The sequence below is a fragment of the Crocuta crocuta genome, unplaced genomic scaffold (genome assembly GCF_008692635.1).
Source record: "Crocuta crocuta isolate KB4526 unplaced genomic scaffold, BGI_CrCroc_1.0 scaffold217, whole genome shotgun sequence".
In the NCBI taxonomy this organism is placed as follows: domain Eukaryota; kingdom Metazoa; phylum Chordata; class Mammalia; order Carnivora; family Hyaenidae; genus Crocuta; species Crocuta crocuta.
In genome coordinates this window covers 7,663,995-7,687,164 of record NW_027532208.1, presented here as the reverse complement: position 1 = coordinate 7,687,164, position 23,170 = coordinate 7,663,995, and the positions used below count along the sequence as shown (strand labels likewise).

General features: G+C 39.4%; 1 protein-coding gene across 5 annotated transcripts in view; it reads left to right on the top strand.

The window, feature by feature from the left end:
• The window catches only part of RABGEF1 (RAB guanine nucleotide exchange factor 1), a 54,269-nt gene that overhangs the window by 5,386 nt on the left and 25,713 nt on the right, over positions 1 to 23,170 (top strand). For 4 of the 5 annotated variants that reach the window (XM_077777880.1, XM_077777879.1, XM_077777876.1 and 1 more), the window contains exons 3-4: positions 12,155 to 12,343; positions 15,527 to 15,693. In XM_077777880.1, the coding sequence (XP_077634006.1) occupies positions 12,165 to 12,343; positions 15,527 to 15,693 (346 nt within the window). In that variant the 5' untranslated portion in view covers positions 12,155 to 12,164. The remainder of the gene's footprint in view (positions 1 to 12,154; positions 12,344 to 15,526; positions 15,694 to 23,170) is intronic. The other variant, XM_077777878.1, reaches the window with a different exon arrangement.

Here is a 23,170-nt window from a genome sequence, read left to right as displayed (position 1 = left end):
TCTTTTATTTATTTTTTAATTTTGCTTTAGTGAGAGAGAGAGAGAGCACATGTGTGAGCAGATGAGAGGGACAGAGGAGGGGGAGAGAGAGAGGGAATCTTAAGCAGACTCCACACTCAGCACAGAGCCTAATGAGGGGCTCCACTCATGAATCCATGAGATCTTGGCTTGAGCCAAAATCAAGAATCAATCGGACAGTCGACCGACTGAGCCACCCAGGTGCCTGGTTCTTACTTTTAATATTGGTTCTGTCTTATTCATTCTTTCCTCTTCTTTTGAGGGACTCCAGTTACATACTTGGTACAATTTTCCACAATGTTCCTCATTCTCTTTACACTGCCCACCCCTCACCCCTGCCTCTATTTCCTATTAGTTTTTCTCTCTGCTTCTGTATGAATATATTTTATTGACTTGGGTTCCCGTTTCTAATCCTCTTATCTGCTAAGCCTGGTTTGTTGTTAAATCTACCCTTTGAATTCTTAATTTTAGTTATTATACTTTTCAAATCTAGCATTTCAGTTCAATTCTTATAGATTACAATTCTCAGTTGAAATTCTTCATTTTTTTTTTTTTTATTTCTAGGAGAGATAGAGAGAGAGTGTGAGCAGAGGAGGGTCAGAGAGAGAGGGAGTCACAGACTGAAACAGGCTCCATCCAGGCTCTGAGCTGGCAGTTAGCACAGAGCCCGACGCGGGGCTCGAACCTACGAACCGCGAGATCATGACCTAAGCGAAAGTCGGATGCTTAACCGACTAAGCCACCCAGGCGCCCCTGAAATTCTTCATTTTTAAAGTATGTTCTTACTCCCTTTCTTCACCTATTTTTTATTTACTTCTCACCTATATTCCTAAATAGGGAATTTAAGTAGCTATCATTATTTAAAAGTCTTTTTTTTAAATGTTTATTTTATTTTTTTGAGAGAGAGACAGAGCACGAAGGGGGGGGGGGGAGAGAAAAGGAGGAGGAGACACAGAATCTGAAGCAAGAGAGAGAGAAAAGGAGAAGGAGAGAGAGAGAGAGAGAGAGAGAAAAGGAGAAGGAGACACAGAATCTGAAGCAAGCTCCAGCCTGTGAGCTGTCAGCACAGAGCCATACGCATGGCTCAGACTCAGCAACCGTGAACCATGACCTGAGCTGAAATCGGAGGCTTAGCCGACTGAGCCACCCAGGTGCCCCTAAAAGTCTTTCTTTTGGGGTGCCTGGGTTGGCTTAGTCAGTTAAGCCTTCGGCTTCAGCTCAGGCCATGAACTCATGGTTTGTGAGTTTAAGTCCTGCATCAGGTGAGCTCGTGCCCTGCTTCTTTCTCCCCCTCCTCCTCCCTTTCTCCCCCTCCCCTCTCCCCCCTCCCCCCCCAGGATTCTCTCTCTAAAAAATAAAAATAAAATAAAATAGGGGCTCTTGGGTGGCTCAGTCGTTTAAGTGTTCCACTTCAGCTCAGGTCATGATCTCACAGTGCATGGGTTCAAACCCCGCATTGGGCTCTGTGCAGACACCTAGCTCGGAGCCTGGAGCCCGCTTCCGATTCTTTGTCTCCCTCTCTCTCTGACTCTTCCCTGCTCTCTCTCTCTCTCTCAGAAATAAATAAAAAACATTAAAATTAAAAAAAAAATAAAATGTTAACTTCATTGTCTGCGTCATCCGAGCATCTGTTTTCTTTTTGGCTTTTAGTTAGGTGAATGCTGGGTGTTGTGAATAAAATGAAGTTCCAGATGATGCTGTTCTTTTTTTCTTTTTTTTAAGTTTATTTATTTATTTTTGAGAGAGAAGGAGAGAGAATCCCAAGCAGGCTCTGTGCCATCGGCACAGAAATCAAGAGCTGGTCGCTTAACAAACTGAGCCACCCACGTGCTTCAATGCTGTTCTTTTTCAGAGAGGAAATGTGTCCTCCCTTTTGCTAGCCAGGTAGAGTAGAGATTTATCATATAATCCTATTAGGGATTGAGCTAATGGTTGAGATTGTGTCCTGGGTTGATAAGGCTAGTTTCCTTCTGGTTTGCCTTTACCACTAGTCATCCAGGGCTTCTAACTGATAGTCTAGCAAACTCACAGGTACCTCTTCCCCTGGTGGTTTCTGTACTGTAATCTTTGTCTCTTGAGAACAGTGAGATTACTGAAAATTCCACTTTTTTTTCCCTTAAAGATTTTATTTTTAAGTAATCTCTACACCCTACATGGGACTCAAACCTACAACTCCAAGAGTTGCATGCTCTACCAACTGAGCCAGCCAGGCCCCCCTGAAAATTCCACTCTTGGTTTTCAGAGGTTTTCAGTTTTGTTTTGAAGCTCTCTGTGCTGCTGTAGAATTTGGTAAATGTCCTTAGGGGGAAACCAGCCTCGTGTTAGACCTGGCTCTTTGACTCTCCTCTTTAACTGGGATTTTGGCTCCTTGAGTCTTGCCTTTCTTTCATCTCTTCCAAAAGCTCTGTCTGTGTTCCTCTGTCTATGGTCAGTCTGGATTCTCAGCCTTTTGCCCCAGAGTCAGCAAATGTATTTGGTGAAAAAGTGGCTGCAGAATGTCACTTTGTTTCTCTTCCGTTCCTCTCTTTTTCCAGAATCCAGAGGCTTCTAGTTTTGATTGCTTCATGTTTTTTTTTGATGCCTTTAAACATTGATTTAAAAATGTATCTGTCCTTCTCTGCTTGACTTATCTCACTCAGCATGACACCCTCTAGTTCCATCCATGTTGCTACACATGGCCAGATTTCATTCTTTCTCATTGCCATGTAGTCTTCCATTGTATAAATATAGAAGGACAGATACCATATGTTTGCACATATAGGTGGATTAGGAGGAACTTAACGGAGGACCATGGCTGAGAAGAAGGGGGAAATAGTTGGGGAGAGGGAGGGAGGCAAACCATGAGAGACTTTTGAATGCTGAGAACAAACTGAGGGCTGATGAGGGTGGGGGAGAGGGAAAGGGGGGTGATGGGCATGGGGGAGGGCACTTGTTAGGATGAGCACTGGGTGTTATATGTAAACCAACTTGACAATAAACTATTTAAAAATTAAATTAAAAAATAAAAAATGTGGGGCGCCTGGGTGGCGTAGTCGGTTCAGCGTCCGACTTTTGCTTAGGTCATGATCTCACAGTTCGTGGGTTCGAGCCCCGTATCGGGCTCTGTGCTGACTGCCAGCTCAGAGCCTGGAGCCAATTTCAGAGTCTGTATCTCCCTCTCTCTCTGACCCTCCCCTGCTCACGCTGTCTCTCTCTCTCTCCTAGAAATAAATAAAAACATTTAAAAAAATAAAAAATAAATAAAAAAATGTATCTACGGGAACCTGGGTGGCTCATTTGGTTGGATGTCCGACTTTGGTTCAGGTCCTGATCTTACAATTCATGGGTTTGAGCCCTGCATTAGGCTCTGTGCTGACAGCTCAGAGCCTGGATTCTGTGTCTCCCTCTCTCTCTGCCCTTTCCCTACTCAAGCTCTGTCTCTGTCTCTCAAAAACAAATAAACATTGAAAAAGTTAAAAAAAAAAAAAAAAAGTATCTAGCTTTCTTCGTTCCCTGTAGCAGTGTTGGTCTGCCACAAGCTACTCCATTGTATTCAGAAGAGAAAGTCTCCCACTAGTAACGAAGTCATGAGAAGAAACTAATCTTTTAATAATTGTTGTTCCTTCTTTATCGCAGTGGTTCTCAAAGAGTAGTCCTTCGCCACATCGCCTGGGAACTTTTTAGGAATGTGATTCTCTGGCCCTCCCCCTGACCTCTTGAATCAGAAACTGGGTTGGGAGCCAGGAAGTACTCTGCTTTAAAAAGTCCTCCACGTGATACTGATGCATGCTAAAATTTGAGAACAACTGCTTCATAAGTTAGTCATTTTGCAGTTTAATTTTCTATTCCTACCTGCATTGGGCCCTGGAGAGTGTATATGGGACAGAAGTGAAAGAAAATGGTCTATGCAGGTACTTTGTTGGTCTTCTAAATAAAGAATTTAATAAATTTAGGAAATATGTATGGGTTACTCACTCTGTTCCTGGCAGAACAGTGCTATGTCTGTGTATGTGGAGTGGCCACATAAGGAAGTTATTATAATAGAGTGTGAGTATTATAATAGCTGTATTTATAAAATACTGTAAGAACCAGAGGGATAGAATTATTCTGTCAGTGGGGAAAAGGGAGTCAGATGCTATTTGAACAGGATGGAATTTGAAGGTGGACTAACAGGAGGGTCTTATAGGCTTGTTCATAAATAACATGACCATGTAATTTATTATCTAGAGCAGATCACTTTCGAGAATCAAATGGATGCTTTTTTGCTAGGACAACAGGCATAAGCCAGGACTGTTTTCATGAACTGGGAGATGTGATTACCCACTTGATAAGGAGCAAGTGATGCTGTGGACCCATAGTTCTGTTTTAACTTATGGAAACCTCATTTCTTTCAATTATTTGTTTACAATTCCAGTTTATAATTCTTCCTGGATGATTTTTATAGTTTCCTAGGGCTGCTGTAAACAAATTGGGTGGCCTAAAACAACAAATATTTATTCTCTCACTGTTCTGGAGGCTAGAAATCTGAAACCAAGGTGTCAGCAGGGCCGTGTTGTCTCTGAATACTGGAGATGCTGGCTGGGTGTTCTGCACTTCCTTGGCTTGTGGCCACATCACTGCGATCTCGACCTCTGTGTGTATGTCTCTCTTTCAGGGCCTTTTTGTAAGGACACCAGTTATTGGATTTAGGGACCACCCTAAATGCGTATGACCTTATTCTGTAATTACATCTGCTTATTTCCAAAGCAGGTTTCATTCACAGTATTGAACTCAACCTTTTTTGGGGACACAATCTAACGCACAACAGACGATATGGTTTTAGCTTTTGAAAATCTCTGCAGATTAATTGGATTGAATTTTTATTACATACAGGACGCTTCTCAGAGGCATAAACATAATACAGATTTGTAATTCATTGAGCCAGCTAGCAAATCTGAATAAATACATTTTCCATCCGGGCAGTTCTTTTTGTATTTCTCTTATCTCGTGATGTATGTGTGTGTGTGTGTGTGTGTGTGTGTATATCACTTTGCTCAGCCACAGCAAATGGCTGCAGCAAAGCTAAAACCAAGATATAACTCACAGTTGTATCAAAAATATGAAGCTGTTAGTGGTTGAAAGCATGTTATGGATTGCAGTCTGTTGCTAGTTTGAGTGGACTTAAGAGAATATTTGGTCATTTACTTATTGAATAAACTGACCATTTGGGGAATTGGCTGCTGCCATGGAAGAGAGGATGGAGCATAGTAGGAAGTAAACCAGAGCAGCCAGTTTATTTAGCATGCACGTTTGGGTTGTTGGCCTGGGCAGTGGCATGCTCAGATTGGAATCATAATTTCACATATCTGGAGAGGGTGCAACTTAAAACAATAGAAGATTGTTGTCAAAAACTCATTCTGTAAGAATGCTGCTCTGCCGGCTTTGCTCATTCCAGCAGTATAAGCTCTACATTATATTTCATGGGTTTGATTACCGCTTGGAATCATTTGGGCAGGCCAGTGTTTGGGTACTTTGTTTTGTTATATTTAACACGAACTCTGCCACTGCTTCTCTGTGTGGTATTTACATTCATTTTGGAAGCAGTATATTTAACGATATGAAAGTTAGTGAAGTGAAGGACTAACATAAAGTGAAGGACTAAAAGATGACATAAAAAGAGCGCTTAGAAAGAGACAAAGATTATATGTCAACTATACTTCAATGGAAAATAAAGGAAGAAAGATGACATAGAAAAATGAGCAAAGAACGCGAATGGTTAAATTCTTCAAAGAAGATACTCAATTTAAAATTGTATATATTGGCCAGTAAATATTAAAGATGGTTTGAGAAATGCATATTAAAACAAAAAACGATTAATTTTTTTCTTTTTCATATGGACCAAATAAAGATTAATAATCCAGTATTTATGAGTTTCCGGGAGAGTAGATTCTCTCATACACAGTAGGTAGGGATGTAGATAGATACAATCATTTTCTGAAGCCAGTTTGGTTGTATATATCAAAATTTTAAATGCAGAAACCTTTATGGGTGCCTGGGTGGCTCAGTTGGTTGAGCACTCAACTCTTGGTTTCGGCTAATGTCTTGGTCTCATGGTTGTGGGATTGAGCCACGTTCAATGTGGAGCCTGCTTGGGATTCTCTCTCTCTCTCTCTCTCTCTCTCTCTCTCTCTCTCTCTCTCTCTATTTTTGCTTCTCTCTCTCTCTCAAAAATAAATAAATTTTAATAAAAATAAAAATGCAGAAACCCTTTGACATTCTGTTTCTCAGAAGCTTTTCCTGTTTTTTGATTGGTCTACTTATATCCTTATCCTGCATATCAGAGATTTACAATTTCTTTTTATTCATATAATTTCTGAATATAATAAAATACTTCATTGTCATATTTTCTTAAAATATTTGCCTATTTTAATTTTTTAATGTTTATTTGAGAACCAGTGCGAGCGGGGCAGGAGCAGAGAAATGGAGAGAATCCTAAGCAGGCTCTGCACTGTTAGCACAGAGCCCCATGTCGGGCTCAATCTTGCGAACTGTGAGACCATGACCTAAGCTGAAATCAAGAGTTGGATGCTTAACAAACTGAGCCATCCAGGTGCCCTTGCCTTTCCATTTTCTAAGTGGGCCTTTTAAAAACTAGAAAGAAGTTTCAATTTATGTATTTAAGTCTGTTTCTTTTTAAAAATTTCCTTCAGTTTTTAAGCTTAAATAGCCCTCAGTCCTTTAAAAGTTTCCCAAGGTGTGATAAGTCAGTTAAGTGTCTGACTCTTGATTTTAGCTCAGGTCCTGATCTCACAGTTTACTAGTTGGACCCCTACATCCGGCTCTGTGCTCACAGTGGGGAGCCTGCTTGGGATTCTCTTTCTCTAACTCTCTGCCCCTCCTCTATGTGCTTGAATGCTCTCTCCCAAAATAATTAAATAAACCAAAAAACGTCTTTTGAAATTTTATTGTCATTTGTAGTAAACTTGAAATTTTTTAAACACTTGACATTTATAAATTGAGTTTCCTCAGTAAAAATTGGTATGTCTTACCAACTACTTCAGCTTTCTTTATACTTATAATATTTATTATAAAATCACATAATTTTCCTATTACAGTATTTCCTGGGTGGTTTTACATTTTGATACTATTGTGATGGGATCTCTTTTTATATTTCCAAACTTGTTATTGTTAGACTATTGTAAGAGCTCCATAGATTTCATGTACACAAATTTAGCTTGTTTTACATAAATATAAATTCTTTTATGTGATTTTGTAATCTAAAATTAATTATTTCCTCATTGTTCATAGTGTTTTAAATTCTTACAGGCCTTCTAAGTATATAGTTGTATCTCCCATACTACATAACAGATGCTACAAGGACTGCAACTTTACTTTTACTTTTGTAAAGTGCCTATCATAGAGTGTGAATCAGTGTATAATTATTTGTTAAATAAATGAGTGATGAGTAAAGAAAGCTATAAGAATATACATGTATACTTGATGTATATTTATCAAGAATATATATACTTTGAGAATATAGTGAATGTCTCTGGGTGATGTTTTTACATTCTACTTTCTTTTCTACTTGTCTATATATATCTTATGCTTCCATAAGTGGAGAAAATCAAATTTAAGGAGAAACGCTGAGTTATTAGTTTTATTTCTTAACTGAGGTCAAGGACAGTGTATCATTTTAGTAGGGTTGATTGGATATTTCCTATAAATTGGAGCATAGAGGAATGAACCATGAGAACATGACATTGAACCCAAAAACAGGAAGTAGGACTCTCATAAGAAAGATAGTGGGAAGCTACTCAAATCCACAAAATGTTTTGTTTGTTTGTTTGTTTTTGCTTATTTTATGAGATGAATTTGGTTTACATGCAGAGTCTTCAGGAAAAACACATCTAACTCTGGGATTTGTACTCCTCTGGCCTTTTTTTTACGGTACCTCAACCCAGATTGAATACTAGCCCTGGGGCAGAATTCGCAGGGATCTCCACTGTCTCAGCAGTAGAGATTATTTTTACTCTGTCTTCCCTAATGCAATGGGCCAAGTGCATTATGCATTCTTTATGCCCAGGTTGCTCAATAAAAGCCTGCTTATTTGAGTGCCGTGCTCAAACAGGATCCGCATGTGTCCCTCTGGCCCTTCCTCCTGGGTACAGTGGTGGGGGTAGCTTGCCTCTGGGTTATGGCTCCACTGACTCTTGAGGGATAGGTCTTTCTGTGCAGGAAAGACAGAATTGAGGCTCAGGCCGTTGATCCCCATAAGTTTCTCCCTAACTGAAGAGGATATGCTGCTTATATGTCTCTGGTGTCTAATGTAGGTGTGTTGACTGTACGTGCTTTGCTCCTCTGAAACAGAGCTGTCATCACCACTGCTTTCAAATCCTGGCATGCACTTTTGGTATTTCACTTGCTCTCTTTGTTGTCTATACTCAGAAATCATCTGAGTGATGTGTTTAACTATCTCATATATGTTGGTTCAGTCATACGTGTTGTCACTTAAATTTCTTTAAGTGGAATTTTTTAAACCTCTGATTTGAAATGACAGATTAACAGGAAGTTGCAAAGATAATACAGAGAGGCCCTGTGTACTCTTTACCCAGTTTTCCCCAAAGGCTACATTTTACGTAACTGTGGTATACTGTCAGAACCAAGAAATTGACATCTGTCGTGTGTGTGTGCATGTATAGCAGTTCTGTGTCACAGTCAAGATTCAGGACTATTCTGTGACCTCTAAGAGTTCCCTCATGCCACCCCTTTATAATCATACCCTAGGTCAGTAGTCTCCACGACTCACCCCAGGTTTGGTAATTTGATAGGATTCATAGAACTCCTGTACTCCTGGCAATGTTTCATAGCCAGTGAGAGGATACAAAGCAGGATCAATAAAGGAAAACAGTGCATTGAGCAGAGTTTGGAGGATAACACACGTGAAGTGTTTTCTGTTAAGGAAACTCATCTAAGCCTTGAATTCCAGGGTTTTTATTGAAGTGTGGTCACATGGGCACAGGTGCCCTCACGATATGACCACATATCTGGAGTTAATGCAACTCCAGACCTCCAGAAAGGACGCAGGGTTCACCATACGTCACACTATTTACGCAAACTGTCTAAAGTGTGATTCAGAGCTCCAAGCATACAAAATGTAAGGACACTCCAAGACTTCCATTCCCAGAAACTGACCATGAGCCAGTCGCACAAGCAGGCCCTTCTGAGAATGTGCATGATTTTTGAGCAACTCAGGCCTCTTTGGTTAACTCTTTCCTTACCCTGCCTTTTTCGATATAGGTAGGATATAGAGAAATAATGCTGAGCCAGCGTGGAAGTGAGAGTTGGGGATTTGGGGGAGGTACTGCTTTAGAGTGGCCTTCCTGACAGTGCGACGTGAAAGCTGAGACCTACAGTATGAGAGAGTAATCACCATGTGAACAGCAGGACGCACAGCCCTAGGCAGCATCGGAACACATGTACAAAGGCCCCCAAAAAGAGACATGGAAAAGAGGCCCGTGTTAGTTTTTTGTTGTTGCCATAACAAATTGCCACAAATTTAGAGCCTAAAACAACATCCATTTATTATCCCAAAATTCTTAAAGGCAGAAGTCCTGGCTGGCTCAGCTGGGTACTCTATTAAGGATCTCAAGAGGTCAAAATAAAGGAGTCAGCCAGCCTGATCTCCTATCTGCTTCCAAACATACTCATGCTGGCAGAATTTAGTTGGTTTTGGTTATAGGACTGAGGTCATTCTCAGCTTCTAGAAGCCATCCACATTCCTTGGCTTAGAGTTGCTCCACCTTCAAAGGCAATAGTTCTTTGAATCTCTCTGACTTCCCATCCTGCCCTCCTCTGCTGATTTTTACAGGCTTACTGTGCTTTATTGCACTTTGCTTTACTGAGTTTTACAGATACCACTTTTTTTTTTTTTTTTAAACAAATTGAAGGTTTGTGTGACAACCCTGTATCGAGCAAGTCTCTCGGTGCCATTTTTCCAACAGCATTTGCCCACTTCCATGTTTTTGTGTCATGTCACAAAATCTGGATATCTTGCAATATTTTGAACATTTTCATTATTATTTGTTATGGTATGTATGATCAGTGATTACAGTTCACTGAAAGCTCAGATGGTGGTTCACATTTTTTAGCAATAAAGTATTTTTAATTTAAGTACATTGTTTTTTTAGATGTAGTACTGTTGAGCACTTAATGGACTACAGTATAGTGTAAACCTAACTTTTATAGGCACTGGGAAACCAAAAAATTTATTTGACTCACTTTATTGTGACATTTGCTTTATTGTGGTGGTCTCAGCCTCAACCTGCAGTATCTCCAAGATACATATTTTAAGAACAACTTTATTAAGTATAACTCACATACCACAGAATTAACTATCTCCTTTATTCCCACCCTCTCCCCCTTAGTCCTAAAGAACTGCTAATCTACTTTCTGTCTCTATAGATTTCCCTGTTCTGAACATTCATATGAAAGAGATTATATACTATGTGGCCTTTTAAGACTGGCTTCTTTCACTTAGCATAATGTTTTCAAGGTTAATCATGTTGTGACGTGTATCCGTACTTACTTCCTTTTTATGGCCAAGTAATACTTCATTTTACGGATATCGTACAATTTCTTTATCATTCATCCCCTTTTGGCTATTATGGATAATGTTGTTATAAACATTTGTGTACAAGTTTGTGTGGACATATGCTTTTTTTTTTAATGCTTATTTATTTTTGAGAGACACAGAGAGTGTGTGAGCAGGGGAGGTGCAGAGAGAGAGGGAGACACAGAATCTGAAGTAGGCTCCAGGCTCTAAGCTGGCTGTCAGCACAAAGCCTGATGCGGGGCTCGAACTCATGAACCATGAGATCACGACCTGAGCCGAAGTTGAATGCTTAACCGACTAATCCACCCAGGTGCCCCATGTGGACATATGCTTTCATCCCTCTTGTGTGTATACGTTGGAGTGGAATTGCCAGGCCATATGGTAACTCTCTTTAATTGTTTGATGAACTGTTAGACACTATTTTACATTCCCACCAGCAGTATATGAGAGTTCTAATTTCTCTACACCCTTGCTAACACTTGTTATTATCTGATTTTTTTTTTTTTTAATCGTAGCCATCCTATTGGATGTGGAATGGTATTTCATTGTGGTTTTGATGTGCACTTCCCTGATTAGTGATCCTGAGCATCTTTTCACATGTTTGTTGGCTATTTGTGTATCTTCCTTGGAGAATTATCTATTCAAGTCCTTTGCTAATTTTTCATTAGATTATTTGGGTTTTTGTTGTTGTTGTTGGGCTGTGGGAATTCTTTATATATTCTGGATATTAATCCCTTAGCAGATACATGGCTTGCAACTATTTTTTCTCATTCTATACAGTTTGCCTTCTCACTCTGTGGACTATTTCCTTTTCCATGCAGAATGTTTTAGGTTTGATACATTCACATTTGTCTATTTTTCCTTTTGTGTCCTGTGCTGCTTTTGGTGTCATATACGAGAAATTGTTGCCAAATCCAATGTCATGAAGTTTTTTCCCTGTGTTTTCTTCTAGGTGTTTTATAGTTTCAAGTGTTACATGTAGGTCTTTAATCCAATATTAGTCCTTTCTTAAAGTGTTCTATATACTATTGAGAAGGAAATAAGAAGTGTTTTCTTGGGGTGCCTGGGTGGCTCAGTCGTTTTAGCGTCCGACTTCGGCTCAGGTCATGATCTCAGGGTTCATGGGTTCGAGCCCCGTGTCGGGCTCTGTGCTGATAGCCAGCTTAGAGCCTGGAGCTTGCTTCATATTCTGTGTTTCCCCCCCCTCTCCCTGGCCCTCACCTGCTCACCCTGTCTCTCTCTCTCAGAAATACATAAAACATTAAAAAAAAAAGAAAGTGTTTTCTTTTGTATGACTCTGTCAAGAATTTGCTTGCTTTCTTTTTAAGATTTTTATTTTAAATAATCTCTGCACCCAGTATAGGGTTCAAACCCACAATCCCAAGATCAGGAGTTGCATGCTCCACCAATGAGCCAGCCATGTGTCCCAGGAACTTGCTGTATTTAAACTCTTTCCCTCCCTCCCTGCCTATGAGTGAGATTATGGACTCACTCATATTTTTGTTAATTGCTATGCTGATAGAAGAATGATAGTGCAACAACACTTTCTTGTTTGTACTTGATTAGCAGAAAGAAGATGAGCCTGAAGTCTGAACGCCGTGGAATTCACGTGGACCAGTCGGAGCTGCTATGCAAGAAAGGATGCGGTTACTATGGAAACCCCGCTTGGCAGGGTTTCTGCTCCAAGTGCTGGAGGGAAGAGTACCACAGAGCCAGGCAGAAGCAGATTCAGGAGGACTGGGAACTGGCAGAGCGGTAAAAGGACTTAACTAGGGGTGGTTTAACCCTGAAAAAGTTGGAGATATAGCTCTGTCGTTGTCAAAATCCATTTTTCTCACCTGTTGTGAGCTATCAGCAAATCAGCTTAATATTAGAAATGAATTTTTTCCCCTCGTCTTCTCAGTTAACATTTAATGAATAGCTTTCAGTGATTTCTTCATTTTATCTTTGTCTTATAATTATTTTGTGTTTAGAGTGTTAGACTGAGTTCTCTTTTTTTTAATGTTTATTTTTGAGAGAGAGAGACAGAGAGAAACAGAGAGGAGGGACAAAAGAGAGGGAGACACAGAATCTGAAGCAGGCTTCAGCCTCTGAGCTGTCAGCACAGAGCCCGACATGGGGCTTGAACTCACAAACCGTGAGATCATGACCTGAGCCAAAGTCAGATGCTTAATTGACTGAGCCACCCAGGTGCCCCTAGACTGACTTCTCTAAGATAGATAAAATAGACTTCTTGGAGAAGAAGAATGGAGATACACATACTTCATGGTGAAAATTAAATGTAGTGATCTATCTGATGTTCCGAGCACAGAGCTCAGCACATGACTCTCATCAGGCATCATTTTTTTCATTATTAAAATAGATCCAGCATAGCACCTGCCATGGTGATAAACATAATAGTAAAAACTTTTTGATTTTTTTTTTATAGTTTTATTTTGAGACAGAGAGAGACAGAGCATGAGCGGGGGAGGGGCAGAGAAAGAGGGAGAATCTGAAGCAGGCTCCAGGCTCTGAGCTGCCAGCACAGAACCCGATCTGGGGCTCGAACTGACGAACTGCGAGATCATGACATGAGCCGAGGTCAGACGCTTAACCAACTGAGCCACCCAGGCACCTCAAAACTTTTTTGATTTGTATACAGAGGCTGTGCATTTTGGAAATCTAACTTTTTCTTAAAAATGAGGTTTCTTAGTCCAAAATAGTTTATATTATCCAGAAATATGATTATGATAAAAACTAAAAGATAAAATGGCTGGTGAGTATAGAGATGACTAAAATGCCATGAATGATGCCAATCTCTTGCCACAGCATCCTAGAAACAGTAAAACTTCTCCATAAAAGAACACCAGACTGAACTCTGACAGCTTTTGCTAGTTTTTGTATCTAATCAGCCATATTTGTTGAGTGACTACTTTGCTAGTATATGTGGTGAACTTGGAGAATTATAATGCATACTCACTGCTTTCAGTAACTCTATGGTCAAAGAGAAAATATAGACATAGAACATTAAGTATTTGCTCAGGTGTCCCACTGCACTCCTGATAATCTCAATAGCTGATCCTGTTTCATGAAGAAAGTAGCTTTCTGCTCTCTCCAACAGCAAAATGTACTCCTGTCTTTATGCTGACTTCTATTTTGTCTCAGAGAGAAGTGTGTCCCTATTCCATTCTCAGACTAACACTTCTTCCTATGACTTCATTGCTGTTTCTTTCTGCTTCCATTTATGACCTTGCTTGAGATTTGCTACAGCACTGTTTCTCAAATTTAAGCAAGCATGAGAATCACTTATAAAAACAAGGATCACTGGACCTCACCTTGGAGTCTCTGACTTTAGTAGGGTGGGAGTGAAGTCTGGGAATTTGCATATCTAACAAGTTCCTAGGTGATGCTGCTGGGATCACTATATAGAACCCTTGTTCTAAAGAGAGCTCTTTAGATTTATTATAGGGGTGCCTGGGTGGCTCAGTCAGTTAAGTGTCCGGCTTCGGCTCAGGTCATGATCTCACGGTTTGTGGGTTCAAGCCTCGTGTCGGGCTCTGTGCTGACAGCCAGCTCAGAGCCTGGAGCCTATTTCAGATTCTGTATCTCCCTCTCTCTCTGACTCTGCCCTGCTCGCTCGCTCGCTTGCTCTCTCTCTCTCTCTCAGAAATAAATAAAACATTAAAAAATTTTAAAAATAGATTTATTATAAACACCTCAAATACCTTGGACCTGGTTCAAAGTCAAATTTATTTCTTTTATTTACTCAATCCCAACATTTCTTCCTATCCTTCTTCTGTATCAGTTAATGACATCCCTGTTTTATTCAGTTGACTAAAAAACATTGGGAGTCATTCTTAATTTCTCCTTTACCTCCCTTACATGACCAATAAATAGAACTTAATCCAGCACAGAGAAGTCTCTTGAATTTCATCCTTTCTTATTTCCAGATCTATATTTTCTCTCACTTAAATCTGTGTATAATATATGCTTAATTATTGCCCCTCAAGTTATCGCATAGCAACCTGCATTAGTTTTCTAAAGCATAGATCTGATGATGGTAATTTATTGGATTTACAGTCTTTCTTGGATCCCCACTACATGGTGAAATCTAGGATTACAGTGGGCTTGGCAGTCAAGGTTTCTTAACTACCTGGTCACACCAGTAATGATGCTGATATTAGTCTGCAAAGGAAACCATATGCCTTCACATTCATAGTTCTCTCTTTCTGGAATGCCCTTTCACTCTGTGGAACCCTATTCACCTCTTAAGACTGGTGTAAATATCACCACTGTAAGATCTTCGTCATTTCCTCCAGCAGATTAAGCTGTTCTTTCCTATCTTCTCATAACAATTAGGTTTTACTCTCTACTGTAGGAGCTATCACATTATACTTATCTCTTTTTCCTTTTCTTTTTTTTTCTTTTTTTTTTAATGTTTTTTGTTTTTTTTTTATTTCTAGGGGAGAGAGAGAGAGAGAGAGAGAGAGAGCGTGAGCAGGGGAGGGTCAGAGAGAGAGGGAGTCACAGACTGAAACAGGCTCCAGGCTCTGAGCTGGCAGTCAGCACAGAGCCCGACGCGGGGCCCGAACCCACGAACCGCGAGATCATGACCTAAGCGAAAGTCGGACACTTAACCGACTAAGCCACCCAGGCGCCTCTCTTTTTCCTTTTCAACCTTGAGCTTGTTAGGGAAAACGACTGGAGTTTATTTATTAATTTTTTTTTTTACGTAACCTTAGTATGTTTACTAAATGAATATGATTCATGGAGAAGGTCCTTTTTGAAGTCTAGGAGTGTGTGGGATAGTTTCATTCAGGCACCTAAGACCTATTTGATATGTTTAGCCTCCATGTCTAAAAATTCTAGGTTCCCCCAGCAATTCATTGAGTAATAGCTTCAGATACTAGGAAAACTTGGAGGATATCTGGCTCATTCTTAATGTCTCTTGAATTGCAGACTTCAGCGGGAGGAGAATGAGGCCTTTGCCAGCAGTCAGAACAGCCAGGGGGCCCAATCCCTCACATTTTCCAAGTTTGAAGAAAAAAAAACCAATGAGAAGACCCGCAAGGTTACCACAGTGAAGAAATTCTTCAGTGCTTCATCAAGGGTTGGATCAAAGAAGGGTAATTTTCTTATTCTCTTTTTGTTTCTGTCCTCAACGAGATACAGAATAGACCCACAGTGCATGTGGGCTCTGCTTTTTAATTTTTGTAAGTGTTCAGGGGATATCAACCCATCTTTGAAATTGAAATTGGGCTTAAGGGTCACACAATATATGAAACCAAAAATCTCTTTGGCTGGAGGACGTTGTGTGTTAGAGAAACCTATTTATTACTCTATAGGAGGAATAAAGATAATTGAAATAGGCACTTTTGTTTATAAAATTTATTCCCATCCAAATGGGTATCGTTTTGGATTTTTTTTTTAATGCCTTTAATTTTTGGATTCTGGTTTATTTTCCTTTGTGTAATATCCTTACTTAGCCATTCCTTATCAGAAATGACCATTTCTAGGCTTAAAGTCATCTAAAAAAGAGGTTTTCTGAGAGCTTGAGAGACAGCTTGCATCTTGAAGACATAATATAGAGAACATAAAAGAGAAGGTTTGCTTTGGGCACTTGGAGGGCTGAAAGTAACCCATAAAAGGCATTTTCTGGTACATGGATTTGTATGTACATTATCTTTTTCATTCGCTTCTTGAAATGCTGTATACCCAGCAATAGGATTGTTGATGAAGTTAAACGTGTTCTACCAGTCAGCAGACAGGCTAGTTGAAGTGGCTTAGCTGGAAGCAAGAATGTCTGTTGTCAACTTTGTCTTTGAACCTTTATGTTGGTAATTAGAGTTATGCATTAAATTTGAAATGGTGATGGAGACAAGACTGATGCTATGTGAAGAGTTGTTCTCTTGGACAAGCCCCACCATCTGGGGTAATTGTCAGGAGCTTTTCTTGTCTGCCTAAAGGCAGGGAAATGAGTAATATCACACCTTAAGATCTTTGCTGGTCTTGGGCACCTGGTGGCTCAGTCAGTTAAGCATCAGACTTTGGCTCAGGTCATAATCTCAAAGTTCATATGTTCGAGCCCTACTCTGGGCTCCACACTGTTGATGCGGAGGCTGCTTGGGACTCTCTTTCTCTCCCTCTCTGCCCCTTCTGTGCTCTCTCTGTCTCTTTGAAAATAAATAAATAAACTTAAAAAGAAAAATATCTTTGTTGGTCTTTCAGATTTAATGGCTATTCTTTGTTTTGTTAGGAGGAAAGGTTGCTGGGGTACCAGGGTAGCTTAGCTGGTTGAGCATCTGACTTTGGCTCAGGTCATCTCATGGTTCAGGCCCGTGTCAGGCTTTGTGCTCATAGCGCGGAGTCTGCTTTGGATTCTCTGTCTCCCTCCCTCTCTGCCTTCCCTGCCTCAAAAATAAAGAAACATTAAAAAAAAAATTTTAAAAAGAAAATATTGATTATCACCAAAAACACAGGACTTTAATAAAAGCAAACCTTTAAATCTTTCTGTTCACGTGATTAATATGAAATTGTTTCTTGGCTGGCTGTCACTGTAGCAGTTTTCTCAATTGTAATTAGAATGGGAATAATCAGGACCTGTTAGAGATTAAATGAAGGATGTATTTGACTCATTTATTTATTAGGAGGTAGGGTAGTATGGTGGTTAAGAGCATAAACTTTGGAGTCCCCCTTTTTCGCATCTCAGCTTTGTGGTTTACCAGCTGTCGTGACCTTGAGCAAGCTAATTTCTTTAAGCTCTGTCTATTCTGAGGGACGGTAATACCTACTATAGGCACGTCTTCAGAATTAAATGGGCTGATCCAATTAAAATAGTTCAGCACTGTACCTGACACAGTAAGTCTCCAATAAATGTTAGCTAGTTGAAAATACACATCGTTTTTCTGATGGAGTGATCTCTACTAATAAGGAGCTCAAAGGTATTGATCAAAACCATTCATTCCTGTTAAGCTAAATTCTGTTTTTTTGCTTTGAGAAAGTCTTATTAACCTTATGAATTTATAATATACAGTGAAATGGCGAACTATGACAGCACATGAAATAGTAAAGATGTTCTAAAGCCATTGGCTCTAACTGCCTCATTTTACAAATAACAGTATGAAAGCCCATAAATATTAGCTAACTTATTCAAGGTCCTGTAATATGTTGATATATTAGAACTCAAGTCTCCTGGTTCCACTTTTTTCCCCATTATATCTCTCGACCTCTAGTGTATGTATGTGCATGTATATTTCCATCTGTATCTGTATCTATGGATAAATATTTGATGAGGTTTCTGTTATTTAAGGACTTAATAGTCCTGCACATTCAGTGACTATCCTTGACACTTAAAAAAAATCATATACTGGGGCGCCTGGGTGGCTCAGTCGGTTAAGCGTCTGACTTCGGCTCAGGTTATGATCTGATGGTTTGTGGGTTCGAGCCCCACATCAGGCTCTGTGCTGACAGCTAGCTCAGAGCCTGGAGCCTGTTTCAGATTCTGTATCTGCCTCTCGCTCTGACCCTCCTCTGCTCACACTGTCTCTCTCTCTCTCTCTCTCTCTCTCAGAAATAAATAAAACATTAAAAAAAAAAATCATATCCTAAGAGTGTCTGTATAATGTGCATTATTTTATGAAAGATTTGTACTTTATTATTTTTTTTAAAGCTTATTTATTTTGAGAGAGAGAGAGAGAGCACAAGTTGAGGGGGAACAGAGAGAGAGGGAGAAGGAATCTGCGCTGATAGTGCAGAGCCCAATGCGGGGCTCAAACTCATGAACCATGAGACCATGACCTGAGCTGAAATCAAGAGTTCGGACGCTTAGCAAACTGAGCCATCCAGACACCCTGAAGATTGGTACATTAAAAGAAACAATCCCAAGTTATTTTTATTTAAAAAATATGTTTAGCCAGTATACTTCTTAGCTTCTTTTTGAATGATAGATTCTTACCTTAGATTTTTAATCTTTAGCGGTTTCTGGTCTATAGAAAGCATATGGGGATAAAGGCCTCAAAGTATTTAAAAAAAAATTGATGTGTGTGTGTATTACAAAAGAAGGTCCTGTTTGATCTTCGCTTCACAGACTGCTTATATAACTTTGCCAGATGAACTTTGCATTTCAGACTGATTTTTGGTCTTTGCATGTGGATAAGGTTAGCCAATACTAAATGTGGTTTTAATTTATTGTCTTGGCTAAAATAGACCTTTTGTGTTCTGTATTCTTTATTTCACTTCATTAATACATGATGCCTTTGCTCTTAATATTTTTCTTGCTTCTACGGTGGCATGAAAGAAAGTTCTGAAACCAAGGGAGGTTGGTGGTAAACAGGACATAAATATAGCCTTCCAATGATTTTGAAGAATATTTAATACCCTGTTAAGAGTTGGAATGCCCTTCAGAGAAGGTTAATGGAATAGCTTGACTGTTTTTAAATCTCTGAAGTAAAACTGAGCGGGCTATATTATATCTTATACAATAAGTCATGGTTGGTCAAGTTGAAATACTTGCTCATACATTTCAAAGGTCCCTTGTCTTTGAGAACTCAACTAGATGTTGTTTCCTGAGTGGCATCTTGTACACATCTTTCACAAACTAATCTGAAGGCGGTGCTTATAGGAGAAATACCTTTCCTATTTTTAGAACTGAAAAGTACCAATTTTTCCACCCAGACCTTAGATTCTAAGTATTACTCTTCACCAAAGTGAACTTGAGTGTTCCCTGGAGAAAAGACTGCTTCTGGAGCTGGAGCAGAGAAAGAGGGGCTGCCCAGAATTTGGGGACATGTAAAAGACCCAGAAGTCATCTTCTCTGGATTTCCACTGGCCAAATTTGAGTATTAAGTAAGGACAATAAATGGAGTACACCTGAATAAAATAATCCATTAGTCCTTTCAACTAATAACATAAATAAATGACTAAATAAAAGAGATAGCTCTTTTTCACCATAAAATGTTGACTAATAAATGTGGAAGGAGTGATGGAGATAAGAAATCACCATTTTGCAGCCATCATAGTAAGAACTGATTCAGCAGATTTCATCAGTGGATGCTGAATCCAAGGTGAGAGAAGTTTCCTGAGGAACAAATTATGAACATGATCTCAAATTAACTCCCACAGCTAATTTATTAATTACAAATAGAGAAATGGTAACTATGTAATGTTGGGAAATGGACCTTATGCACCAGATACGATCCTTTGAGAAGAACATACCATGAATGATGTTAATACTTTAAGCTGAAAAGTTATAACCTGAATCCAGTCATGAGGAAACAGCAGAGAAACCCAAATTGAGGGGCATTCAGTAAAATGACTTGTCTGTTTTATTCTTTAAAATTGTCAATATTACAAAAACAAAGGAAGGCTGGGAGCCCTTAGAGGTTAAAGGAGACTATGCATGACTGCCAAATGAAGATGTGGCCCTGAATTGGATCTTATGTAAGAAAAAACCCCACACACTTTTTAAAGTAACTATACTGTAGTTACATAAAAGTATATCCTTGTTATTAGGAAGCACTCTTATTAAGGGATAAAGAGCATGATAAATACAATCTACCTGAAAATTTAGAAAAAATAATATAGATATAACAAAAGGTTACAATTTCATGGATCTGAGTTAAAGGTGTAAAGAAAGCATTTGTAACAATCTGGCAGCTTTTCTGTAAATTTGAGGTTATTTCCAAATAAGTTAAAAATAAAACTATAATCCTCCAGCCTTCAGTGCTGTCCCAAGATGTCCCAGATGTTAGTTAAGTAGAAGCATAGGGTTGATTACAGCATCTGAAAGATCACTAATGAATTGCTACTTTAATCATTAGGGCCTCTTTGGCACTTAGATGAAACTGAGGTAATGATTCTCCAAGTTGAATTTAGGACTGATTTTATAATTGTGCCTGTTTTCTGACTTTCACTGATAAGGACTATGAGAAATTGTTTCCCCCTTACCGCATATTTAGTGTCTTTTATTCTTTGACGCCAACTGGGTATCCAACAATTCAGTCCTTTTTCTGACACTGACTACCCCAGAGTCAGCATAAAACCCAAAGGTTAAGGGCTCGGTTCCACAAGGCGATCTACACCCCAGAGGCCAGCTGCAGCCCCCACGAGTTGAGCACCCAAACTCCTGACCAACCAGCTAGAAGGCTGGGATTCCCAGAGGCCTCTTCTCCAATTTGACAGTTTGTTAGAATGACTCACAGAACTCAGGAAAACATATCATTAATGCTTATGATGTATTACGAAGAATACAACACCAGAATAGCCAAATGGAAGAGATGCATACGGCAGGGTGTAGCGGAGGGAGCACCAAGCTGCCGTGCCCTCTCTGGGTGTGCCATACAGCCAGCACCTCGACATGTTCACCAGTGTGGAAGCTCCCCAGACCTAATCCTTCAGGGATTTTTATGGCAGCTTCATTTCATAGGCATGGTTGATTAAATCTTTGATTGTTGGTAATCAAGAAGTGTCCACCCCCTCTGCCCCCTGAAAGAAGTCGGAAGGTGGGTGGAACTGAACGTTTCAAGCCTCTAATTGCAGCGTTGGCTCCTCTGGTTCCTATAATATTCTGCTGAGTTGCCCCTGTTTTTTGTTTCTTTTGGATAATCTGAAAAACATGGGATTTTTCGGTAAATTTTTTAACATTGAGATATAAAATGTTTTTAATCCTAGAAATGGTGTTAATCATCTTTACTACATGCTCATGTTCTTTTTTGATAATTGACGTATATTCAGATTGTCTTTACTCTTTCATACCTATTCAAGCAAATTTAGTGGAGATTTTGCTTTTACAGATTTACTTTATATATCGAAGATTTAGCTGGATTTAGTGTGAATTGCCTTTGCAGGAAGCTTTATGTAATAGATACTGAATTGATACTCATTGATTTGCTTAAATAGGAATAAATAGATACTATAATAATAATAATAGGGACATTATGGTGTGGTTGTAAAGAACCTGGGCTTGGAAATTAAACTGATCTGGTTTCAGAATTCAGCTTTTCTTCTACTTGTGTGACTTGAGGCACATAAGTGACTTAACTTCTCTAACCTCTGTGTATATGTAGCCTAAATGGTAGATCTTATTATTTCATATGATTTCAGAAATCTAAATTTGTTTTTAAAATTTTAACATTTATTCATTTTTGAGAGACAGAGATAGTGCAAGCAGGGGAGGGGCAGAGAGAGAGAGGGAGACACAGAATCCGAAGCAACTCCAGGCTCCAAGCTGTCAGCACAGAGCCCAATGAGAGGCTCGAACTCACAAACCATGAGATCATGACCTGAGCCAAAGTCAGCCATTTAACTGACTGAGCCACTCAGGCGCCCCCAGAAATCTAAATTTTTAAGGACTAATGAGAGTAAAGCACAATCTTTGCAATATGGAAAATTCTTAAATGATAGCTGTAAATATTACCATTATAATCCAAAAGTGTATGTTATTCTGCAAGGAAGACTTTTTATTTAAAAAAAATTTTTTTAAAGCTTTTATTTAAATTCAAGTTAGTTAACACACAGTGCAATCATATTGATTTCAGATATACAATATAGTGATTCAATACTCCCATACAACACCTGGTGCTCACAAGTGCACGCCTTAATCCCCATCACCTCTTTAACCCATCCCACCCCCTGACATACCCCTGCTAACCATCAGTGTATTCTCTATAATTAAGAGTCTGTTTCTTGGTTTGCCCCTCTCTTTTTTTCCCCCTTTGCTCATTTGTTTTGTTTCTTAAGTTCCACATATGAATAAAATCATATGGTATTTGTCTTTCCCTGACTGACTTATTTTACTTAGCATGATACTCTCTAGCTCCATCTTTGTCATTGTAGATGACAAGATTTCATTCTTTATTTGTGGCTGTGTAATATCCCATTGTGTGTATGTATTTATGTATATCACTTCTTTTTTATCCATTCATCAGTTGATGGAGACTTGAACTGTTTCCCTAATTTGGCTATTGTAGTAAAAATTAGGGTGCATGTATTCCCTTGAATTAGTATTTTTGTATTCTTTGGGTAAATACCTAGTATATTGTTGGATTATAGGATAGTTCTGTTTTGAACTTTTTGAGGAACCTTGCTAGGAAGACTTTTTTTTTAAGTTTATTTTTGAGAGAGAGTGAGAACATACACGCAGGGGAGGGGCAGAGAAGGGAGAGAGAGAATCCCAATCAGGTCCCATGCTGTCACTGCAGAGCCCACCGTGGAGCTCAGTTGCATGAACCATGAGATCACGACCTGAACCGAATTCAAGAGTCAGTCCCTTGACCAACTGAGCCACCCAGGCACCTCCAGTTAATTATCTTTTAAAGAAATGTTTAAGTGAGAAAATGTTTTTCATATTTTGCCACTGCTGCTGTTCTTTGTTCCTCCTGGCTGTTTGGAAATGAATTATCTCATTTGTGTGTGGTGTGGGATTCGTTTGCCTGTTTCTTCATGCAGGCATGGGTTTCCTCACACATACATGCAGTACTCCATCAAAGATTCATGGGAACCCCTCTGCAGTTACCTGGAGTTTTTTTCTGTGCAGCCCACCCTTTCTGTATTTTGCCAGGCAACTTCTAGCAACTTTGGCCTCCCTCAGCTCAAAATGCTGTTTAC